Source organism: Barbus barbus (assembly GCF_936440315.1).
Source record: "Barbus barbus genome assembly, chromosome: 46".
In the NCBI taxonomy this organism is placed as follows: Eukaryota; Metazoa; Chordata; class Actinopteri; order Cypriniformes; family Cyprinidae; genus Barbus; species Barbus barbus.
In genome coordinates this window covers 3,122,047-3,132,946 of record NC_136724.1, presented here as the reverse complement: position 1 = coordinate 3,132,946, position 10,900 = coordinate 3,122,047, and the positions used below count along the sequence as shown (strand labels likewise).

General features: G+C 42.0%; 1 protein-coding gene across 1 annotated transcript; it reads right to left on the bottom strand.

The window, feature by feature from the left end:
• Nucleotides 1-2,619: 2,619 nt before the first annotated feature.
• inhbaa (inhibin subunit beta Aa) lies at nucleotides 2,620-10,688 on the bottom strand. The gene is made up of 2 exons (XM_079408855.1): nucleotides 9,838-10,688; nucleotides 2,620-3,659 (listed from the first exon to the last, which is right to left on the bottom strand). The coding sequence occupies exons 1-2, from the start codon at nucleotides 10,238-10,240 to the stop codon at nucleotides 2,887-2,889; spliced, it is 1,176 nt and encodes a 391-aa protein (XP_079264981.1). The 5' UTR covers nucleotides 10,241-10,688; the 3' UTR covers nucleotides 2,620-2,886.
• Nucleotides 10,689-10,900: the final 212 nt, after the last annotated feature.

Below are 10,900 nucleotides of genomic sequence, written 5' to 3'. Positions count from 1 at the left end.
ATGAATGAGCATCCTCTGTTTTGCTGGCCGCAGACTCTGAGCTCCTCTATGCCGTCGCTGCAGCTCTTTGATCGCTCGCTCGCTACTGAATTATTATCACTGCCAGCCATTTGCTCCTCTCTGTCATTAGCCTCAGACAGCTCCGCTTTAACCAGGAACTCCGACACTCTACTTCATGTCATCTAAACTAGTACCTTTTTCATTTTAGGGCAGAGGATTTGTGCGAAATACTTCTGAAGGGTCTGGAGTTTGCGAGACAGTTAATGTTTTCTTGCACGTGTGTGTGCATGCGTCTTGGGGGGACGCTGTGGTTATGTGTCATACACCAGTAATGGTTCATGATGGCTGGTCCACCTCCTCCAAAACCACCATGATTTAACTCAAACCTCTGCATGCAACATGCTTTATATAGACACCATCTGGTTCTCTGTCCCGATAATCATAATTTAGCATGCAAACGGTCCTCCTTTTTTCCTCTAGTCTTCTTTTAGGTGGCTTTTGGATGCTTCGGAGGTGGCTGTTGGGATTATTTTTGAAACAGACAAGGTATCCCAAGTGAAAAACAAGTGCAGTTCCATAATGTACTTAAAGTGCATAGTTCATATTCATGGTGTCTCAAAATAGCACAGTTAAGTACACTTAGATGATCTTAAGTTTATCTTAGAAGTACTAAAGGTTCATTTTTAGTATATTAAGTACAAAATTAGTGGATGGAAATAGAGCACTTTAAGTACATTATTGAAGTGAACTTGTTTTTCACCTGGGATGGGCTGTTTTCTTCCTTCTGTGCTGTCCTGTAAACTGTTCCCTGATTGTCGTAGGGCTTGTGCTTTGTTAGGACTGTTTTACTTTACTTTGTATCTTATAATTTCTCGATACTTTCGTGTCTTGAAATTAAATGTGTTTATGTATGTGTGTTCTGTGCAAGAGATCACAACCAACACTTTTCTCATGTTTTAGTGTACAACATTTTAACTTTAATGGTGAAGCAAAGGACAAAATACTGTAGAATAAATTAGATAAAAAAAATAGCCACAAGCACATTTTTGATTTGTACAACAAAGCAATGCCACATATTGGTATCTTGATTTCCATATATACAGAATAAAAATATATTTTTTATTCTTAGTCCACTTATTTCAGTGTCAATTATTTTTTAATAACAGCGAACAAACAAACAAAAACATATACAACATGTCTTTCTTTTTATATATATATTTTTTTCTGAATTTGTATTTTTCTTTTCCATTTTAATAGTGTTTTTCTTTTATGACATTTTGTAAGCATTCCCATCAGGAACATACTGAACATAGTAAACTTTTCTTAGTCCGAAATGTAACACAGAAGTTATTCTTTTCTTTTCTTTTTTTTCCAAAATTGCTTACTTTTTTTACATTGCACAGTTGGGAAACGGAAATATGAACAAAACAATTTTTTTTTTTTTTTTTTTTTTTTTTGGATCACTGCGGATCCTTTTCAAATTTGGTGAGAAAATCGCAAATATCTAAATAGTTATCTCCCAATTACATAAGTCATTAAATATTAATGTTGCACATTCACTTTTGTAACAATTCATAATTAAAAACAAACTTTAAAAGGTTGGTTTAAGTGCTGTTTTAACCATTTCGATGGCCAGTCACGCATGGACTGTGCAGCAGTGCAAAAGCACACACAGGAGTGAGCCGCTGTGGGACATTGAGAAACGGTTTTAAAGGTCTTTCGGTTTGCTAACCTGGACATCTTTGTAGGGAGAACAAAGCAATCTTCTGAAAGACAAATTGGTATCTTCTGAACAACTGTTCGGAGACAGCCTAATATGGTAAGCAACGCTAACCTAAATTCTTTGGTGTTGAGTAAAAAACCAAAACACTATTTTGTAAAATGCATGTGTATACATGGTCCACCGATATAGTGCTAGTCATCTCTGCCTTCCCCTCAAACCTCCCAGTTTATTTTTAACAATCTCATTTGTTAGAGTCATGCTATGTCATTACGTCTGTTCTGAAGTGCTTCTAGTCTTTCTCTATAAACATATTTGTATATGTGGCTACGCTGATCAAAATGTTGATATAGTGCAAAACTGTAAACGTTTTAACGTCTCACTTTTAAGATAACAAAAAAAAATGTACAGAAATCAAAATAACATTATTAACAGAATAATAATAATAATAATAATAATATAGAGAAATGTTTGGTTCCAGCAGCCCGTCAAACTTCTTTCAAGTATCTCTCAACAACACACGAACAGACATGCACACAAACGTACACGAATACTCCCGTAGGCACACTGTACATACACACACTTTTGTACACGGACACACACATCAGACATATACGTAAAACAAACGTACAAGGTATAAAAAGTCAACAAACGTTAACTTTTTTCTTTTTTAGTTTGTAAAAGTAAATAGTTAAGAAACAAAACAACACCTCAATGAAAAATATATCATAATACTTGACAAGTTGCATAGTTTTGAGATTTTCTTTTTCAGGCACCTCATCTACGTCATCTCTCTTCCCGCAGTGCATGTCTGCGCTGCAAAGTAGGCCGCATAAATACTCTCTGACCTTGCTCCCTTTGCTTTGTAACAAAAATATATTATATTTCTTTTCTCTTTTGAAAGTGCCACAGAGATTACTCTGAGTTACAGATACCCATTGTAACGTGATACCCACTGGATTCTAAGATGACCACGCACAAGTGGTCGAGAGAAAGAGAGGCCTGTCTACGTGAGAGTTTGTCTTGAGGCAGTGAGATAAAGATAGAGGAGCTCTCCTCTCCTCTCTCTACATCTCTTCTATTTCATTCATTTTGGGGCTGCAGTTTTCGCCCCTACCACCCAACCTAGTCTCTCCCTTCCTACCCTTCTTCTTCCCACAGCAGAATTACGAGCAGCCGCATTCTTCTACAATCATGTTCTGGATGTCCTTTTTGACGATTTTCTGCTCCTCGTTGTAGTAGAGCATGGACATGGCCCGCAGACGAGTCGGGACGCAACAGGACTTGATGTTGGTGAAGGGGCTGTACCCTCGCATGCGGTAGTGGTTGATGACCGTGGAGTGGAATGACAGTGAGTTGCCGGTGATGCTGGCCACATGGCTTGGACAGTCGCCCTCGCAGTAGTTGGCGTGATACCCCGAGGGAGCGATGATCCAGTCGTTCCAGCCGATGTCTTTGAAGTTTACGTAAAACTGCCGTTTGCAGCAGACGCGTACCTTGCCGTCGCACTCCAGGCCTCTTTTGCGACGTCTCCTTTGGGACAGATCGTCCATCTGTCGCACCACGGCCATGAGGAACGGCCGGTGGGATTGCTCACGCTCGCTGCCTCCCGGAGTCACGAGCACCGGCGTAGCTCGAGCATCGGCACACAGCGGGCAAGAGACACGCAAACTCAGCGTGCTTCCCCCATGCTGCAATAACAACTGCACACTGGCCGAAACGGGAAATGTATGCCAGCCGCTGCGCCGCGTGTCCACGGATTTCTCTGCCAGAACCTTCTCCCCTGTACTTTGCTGCAGGAGCAGCCGGATAGTGACATTAGCTCGGGTGCGGTTGCCCTTTGGCAGTCGAAGAAAGAGCCAGACGTTGGCTTGCTCCACTAGAGACATCTCACCACCTTCCTTAGAGATGAGAAAGTTGACAAACCCTGGAGCTTGACCTGAGAGACAGGAAGAGAAGGAAACATCAGAGATTAGTCAAATGAGCTGATCTTTTGTTATCGTACTTGTGTTTCACTTTAGCCTGAGGCTCTGGTTGACTTTGGAGATGGTGTGCCCGCCACATCAGAGCTGACGCTGGGAGTGGTGGCATCGGTGGAACACTTTAGCTTTGTGCCAGCAGTGACCAGTTTTTCGTTTCCGCAAAACAATCTTCTTCTGTTTCGTGTGACTATTAATAAATGGCATAGATGCATGCAGTCGTGCATCCTTTTCCTGCACGTCACATCAGTGAATCAGCTGTTCCTACACGCACACTCGCAACCAAACAATCCCTCCCGCTTGGTTCTTCCTGCACCACCTTGGAATTGAAATAATTGAGGGTTTAAAACCAACTTCATCACCTCTCCTGGTAGTTAACTGAGCAATTAAGAGTCTGCTAGCCTAGTAACACATAATGGCCATGACAGCATACAGCGTGCAGCTGGAAGCAGTGATGTGGCATGTGGCTTGCTGTCTCACTGGATTGTAAAAGACTGTTCCCTTTGGCTTTGATTCCCACCATGTTATAGACAGAGGCAAGGCCTCTGGAAAATCTCAGTTCACGGATCATTTGGGTACTTCTAAACAAATCCTCTACATTTACTGACTCAACAGGTTTTTAAGCCACTAAACCCTTGTTGGGACAGTATTTGTGGCTGTTCACATTTACTGTTGATTACTTGTACTGTAGCTGAGTTCTTGTTAAACTGGCCATCTTGTTGAAGGCTTGGCATACAAGTCTAATAGCAAGACGCCTCTCGCAACAAGTATTAAGCAATATATTCTGGCAAAATATTGCACACGTACTAATCTATCATGCACCACAACATATTTACAGGGTTACAACGTAATAACAATGGCATCAAGCTACAAGTGTGTATGTGTGCGAGAGCGTATTTAAGGATCTCTGGCCCAAACCCATCTGTCCAAACACAAGTGAGCTGCACAAATGCCGTTTAGAAATAATGGACTTTTTTTTCCAGTAGTGGCTAACGCATTGTTTCCCTTTTAATCTGCACCCAGTGAATGAATCGAGTATCGTAAGCATTTGCTTTGCTGGGTAAACCTTTCAACTGCCCCTCCAGAGCAGAGTCCCAGGCCCAAAGAAGAAAGATCACCACTGGAGCTTTGCAACTCTGCATGCTTCTGAATATATTTGCCGGAGAGCAAAGAGAAATTTTGAAATTTGAAGAGAAGGACTAAAGAGCCATGCGGTAATCCCTGAACAATAAACACCAATTTAACCGCAAGGGCAGAGTTTGCACAGCTGTCCTGCACACAAAGATGGCGAATAACACTTACACATTCCTCCCCTCCCCCTTTCCATGTCTTCAAAAGGACGGGTGGCTGTAGTATAGAATCACCTGGGAACTTAAGTGTGTTTGTGGGGGAGACGGGGGGATGTCCACTCCTCTTTAAACATGGCTTTAGTTAATGTGTTCTATAATCCCCTTTTCTATCTGGTTTACCTTAGGGGGAATCAGCCTCTTTTATCTCCTTCTTGGCCTCCTGTCATATTGTATGGCTTGCAATGCCCCAGTGCTTGAAGCTCAAAGAATGCTTTTGCAGTAAAGAAATCCGCAACCTGAAAGGTTGTTAAAACACGCCTCTTTGGATGGAGTTTGTTTGTACTCTTCCTAGTTAACTCTTATAGAATGCTCTATTTATCTTTGACTAATTTGTTGACAATGCTGATTAAAGGCAACAGGTTTTCTGTGCAGAACACATATGCTAGTTCAAAGAGCATAGTGCTAACAGGTGCTTAAAATGGTTCAGGTGGAATGAGGTATTCATTCATTGATGTATATTCCCTAGGTCTTGCTGACAACTCAGCAATGGCTAGTACTCACATGAAACACCAGAAGGGAAGGACTCTAGGTGCTAACATGAGAACACTTTCTGGATCCCTCCAGGAATTAAAGATTCTTGTCCGATTTTCTTTTTTGACCCAACAAGATATTAAATTAGAAATAAAAGTCTGAAGGTGGAAATATATGACTCTTTTAATGGTGTGTGGGAGTGAATGATTTGAGTTCCTCGCCTGTTATGCAACATATTTCAGACACAGTCCTGTCAGCAGCGAGGATAGATTTCACAGACTAAACTCTTGCGTTAGAGCGTACTGTGAGCCGTAGTATCACGTGATATTCATATATTTCAAACAACGATCACTTATCATCTGGATAACGATCGCTTGCTACTCTAATGCATTATAAAGCAGATCCAAATCAGATACTAAACCCAATAAAAATGCAGCCGAGGTACTCCAAGAGAAAATATACAACAGAGATCTATACTGCAAACATAAAACATCCTCTGACATTATAATGTCACTGAACAGACCAGAAAACCACTAGAATTCCTTTCAGTGCACAGCATGTTGCTACAACGGCATTCATGGCCTTTTCTACATCCCAGCATGAGAAGCAAACAAACAAAAAGTGCAATTAAACCTTATTTCCCAACCATAACACTGTAGAGTCTTGTATACATTCTCCGGTGAGTGTCACTAACATCGGCGAGCCACTTCACGATACCGCACCTTGCGCCGTAAAGGCCAAGCATGCTTGTAATGTTCTTCCCCAAACGCCCTTGTTCCCTTTTTATCTGGTCCTCATCACCCACAGGCATTTCAGGCACCAACAGTGGGCCTGATTTACTGCCTCCATCTAAGTCAGGCACCCCATCCAGCGGCAAAGAATCACCAGCTTCAGATAGCCCCTGCAGGCCAGCACAGCTCCCAGGGAACCAGGAGGGTAACGAGGAGAGTTACTGCTGCCTCCCCCCTGCTAACCTTTGGTAAGAATCCACAGAACATGGCTCAAAGCCATGCTGGATAGCTGAAGGACAGGCACTTTCAAGACTGCGGTTTAACAAAACACAAGAGACAATCTCTATGGATAGTTGCAATTCATATTTTACTTATTTATCTGATTGATTTTTCAGGATTCAAGATTGAATGTAGGTTTGAGATGCTCGCTGCTACCAAGCCCACATCTGCAAGTAATAACCCACTCTCACGAACAGGTTTGGATGATGCATCAGCTGTCAAAGTAATAAATGAGTGTAGTTGGCATGATGCTGCAGCATCCTTTCTTCACTACAGTACTGTACCTTGAAGCCAAGAAAGCTTTAAGTAGCATATTACAAAATGACACGAGTAGCGAAGTATCCTGCAACCTGAGAAATCTATTTGACCACACTAATGCTAAGGGATCCTCGGCTAACAAGGAGGCTTTCTAATGTGGTCCCCGAATCTGGATTGTGTTTAAAGGCTATACTTTGCGGCTTCGTTATATGTAAGGTTTGGCAAGCTGGCAGTGTAGCCCCAAAATAAGATGCTTACTATTTTATTTCTATTGCCTTTAAATAGTAATTCTTCGTATTATTTCGCAAGATCTTGAAGTAAGTCAGATTCTCTTTTCTGCAAAGAAATCAGTGTTTGATCTAGCAAAAATAACTGCTTGCACATGAACAACTGGGACATCTTCTTTCCTTTGCTGTAACCATTACTGGAGGGAGTGATAATAGGGCTTTCCCTGTGATTAATTGCTTTGCAAGTAGGAGGAGATCAAAACAAGGAAACAAAGTAAATATTGAGTCATTGTTTCAGAACATGTCAAGCTTTGCATATGCAACCTGCACGCCTGAATGACATCAGAAAGGCTAAACACTGAACGCCCACACGCATTCACAGCATCCACGGTGATATCATCAACACGCTTTCTGTTTGAAGATCCTGCACATGGCTTGAGTGGAATTCAATGACAAAGAATAGTGCGCATGGTACAGAGCTACTATTTATAAGTCTCTGCATTTGTTAAATCATTATCTTTGGTTTGGAAGCAAAGGCTATCCATTTTGCAACTTTTGATGGAAAATAAACTTTTTCAGAAGGTTTGGCCACATTTTATGAATGGCCTCTGGTGCACCCTCAAGGTTTATCAGTAATAGTGACATGTCAAGGAAAGAGCAAATTCTTTAGATATGGGTGTTTAAAAAGCACTTGTTAGTGTTTTATTAGTTAAAATGGTGTTATTTCTTACCCTTTGCTACTGCCTGAAAGTCATTATTTGCTGTCATGCTAACATACACAAGCACTAATTGCTCATGCCTTCAGGCTACACATTGTAGCATAGATCATGATGAAAGTAATCAGTCTTACCATGTAGCGCTCATTCAGCCAGAATGCTGCATGTTCAAGATAATGATTTAAACAAGTATGTCCTACAATAAATGCAATATGCCTCAGGTTCTGTGGTCCTTGTATCTGCCAACTGATATCTTCATTAATGTGATTTCTGAACCTAAACAGCACATATTTTAAGAGGACAACAGACATACAAAGAAAATTGAGATTTATAAACTACCATTAAATAGCTTTAATTTTAATAAACCTTTTTAATTATTGAAATATGTATATATATATATTTATATATATATATATAGGGGCCTACTAAATGCTGTTACTTCATATACTTATATTTCATAGCTTTAAGATATGTGTATGTCTACCTGTATGTTTGGCAATTATGAGAACAGATTCATGGACGAGATTCCAGACAGATAGTGTATGCAGAATTCTGAGACTTACATCATACACATAATTACAGTGGTCTAAACAACCCACTTAACGCAGCATTACAGTGATGCAGTGCAGCAACATGTCTTAAAAATCAAACCAGTATGCAATAAGCACCATGCACAACTATGCATTACAGTATTTAGAAAATAAATTGTGCTTGTGATGCCAAAGCCAAATAAAATAAAATAAAAATTATCCTGATGCCACACTGCAGACTAAATTATGCTTCAACACCAGCATTGGAGTGGGCCCAACCAGTCTTAGTAAACTTTCAAGGGCCGCAACATGTTATAATTGTATTATTTACATTAGAGTAGATATTAATCATAATGTATTATTTATTAAAAAGCCTGTGTAAAGGGGCCTTAGTATAGGGTATTGACTGGTATATTGGCTTTGACGTTATAAATGTTAAGATGCAACCTTGTGCATCCATTTTTAGAAAAAAAAAACTACTAATGCTTATTTGCAAGGTTCTGCAATCAAGTTTTATTGCATTCCCCCTTGTGGTGGATTTGGAGAACAGCTCTATTTTGAATACTTTTGGAAACTGCTCAGATGCAGCTGAACCCGGCATTTTGCTCCAGACGCGAGAATGGAATTTGAGCGGGAATTCTCACGAGGCACGAGCTCTTGTCGCAAGGTTTCTGTGCGACAACACTGCCATGGTTTTGCGGAAGGAGATGATGGATGCTTTTGCACGCTTACCATTGCCCTTCATTTGTAACAAAAGCCTGCAACGTCTCTTCTATACTTATTATTCCATTTTAAAAATGCATAATTCATTTTTATACCTATAATGTCATTCTAAATATTCATTCTCTCCACAAGGCCGCAGTGTTACAGACTCAGCTCCCTAAAATCATGAAAAATTCATCTTTCAGACAAGCAATCCAATTGCTCTGTTTGCTGCTTTTTAGGTCTGACACATCTGTTGAGAGCTCCTGCAGCACGCCGCGGCTCTGTGTCACTCATGACCCGTTTGAGCTGCATGACTCAGAGAAGAACCCAATCTCTCCTCACATCACGGGCTTGACAGCACCTTTGAACAGCTCTCACTGCTGCCGACAATGCTCTTTCAACTGCCTTTGAAACCCGACACAAAGGCAGTAACTGAACAGCATTCTTTTCCCTCCTATAAAACGGAGAAGTCATTTTTTATTCCTATGCGTTATGATTTTTTTTTATCTCTCTCTCTCAGCCCTCTTCAGTCACATAGGGAAGCTACATAGGAGACTGTCAGTCCCCAAGGAAGTGCTCCTGTGCAGAGCTTACGGCTAGAAGCCTGGGGGGGCCCTCGCAGATAATTACTGATTCTCTAAACCAGCAGGAGGTTTGCAGGAACCTCGAGAGAGGGGGAGCGAATTGCCTCAGCTTATTTCTAACTGCTCTGACTCTGTGCGCTGGCAACAGGTTTCCCTGAACTCTTCGGACTTAAATTGAACAGCTTTATAAACCCACCGCTCCGGTTTCATCCCTCGAGGGAAGACCGAACGATTTACTTTAAAGTATTTAAGGACTAAGATCACCCTTTGTTAGAAATTTGGACTCACCGGCTTCAGCAAACGTGATGATCTCTGTCTGTTCCGCCTGTTCGGTGTCCGGACGGCTGCTGGCCTCGTCCTCAATCAGGACACTGCCGTCCTTGGCCACCCGTCCCACGTGTACCTTGCGAATGGCATTGAGAAGCGCCGCCCGAGGCACCGGGTGCGTGATGTTGGGGCGCTCTTGCAGGTGCAGCATGTTAAGTATGTGTCTCTTCACTGCCTCGACCACGTCTTGCTGGGCTCCTTCGTCCTCACCCTCGCCTTTTCGAAGCCGTGCCAGGGCACAGGAGGGACAGACCGTTGCTGCCTGTTCGGACGTTGCCAGGCTCCCTTTGGTGACCATGGCACTGAGGGAGCAGGTCTGGATGAGCAGCAGGAAGATCCCGCTCAGAACAGGGAGAGCGGACATCCTTAAATGAAAAGTGTCAGTTGCTGAAGAGAGCTGGAGGGTGTTTGCACCGGGTTGCAAAATGAACAACTTACTTTAAAAGTTCCTTTCAAAGTAAGACAAGAACCGTCTGGTCGCCGAGAGCTTGCAGTAAAGTCTGTCTGCCTGTGAATGAGCTCAATCTGACCAAAATTTGAGAGGAGCAAAAAAAAAAAGTAAGGAAAAATGTAATCCTTGCTATAAGTTGTTAGAAGAGATGCTGGTCGGAATAGTTCTGTCAGAGGCTTTCTCCCTCTCCAGGTCCTCGGGAAGTTTGTATGGGATGGGCAGTCGGCTTCTGGATGTGCCCCAGGGAAGCAGTGTGCTCGTAAGAGGTCTGGGACTGCTCACTGTGCAGGAGTTGAATGGTTTTGTAGAAGTGGGCTGGACTCTCTCACTGGCTCTAGCTCCCCTGTCTCTCTGTTTCTACTTCTTCTCCTCTCTCTTACAGAGTAATTATACTTCCCTCGCTCCCTCCCCTCTTCCTTGCTCCCTCCCTCTCTTTACGTTTCCTTTTTATTTATTTTTCTAATTGTTCTATTTGTAGGGCAGAGCAACTTTCCCTCTGCAGGGTTTACGGAGCACGTACTGGAATTTGCTTGACAGACATGACAAGTGTGATTAGCTATTAAGTGACTAAGT

Coding starts and splice junctions, on each gene's coding strand:
- inhbaa (XM_079408855.1), bottom strand. CDS start 10,240: ATGTCCGCTCTCCCTGTTCTGAGCGGGATCTTCCTGCTGCTCATCCAG. Junction 3,660..9,837: donor CATCACGTTTGCTGAAGCCG/GTGAGTCCAAAT, acceptor CCTGTCTCTCAG/GTCAAGCTCCAGGGTTTGTC.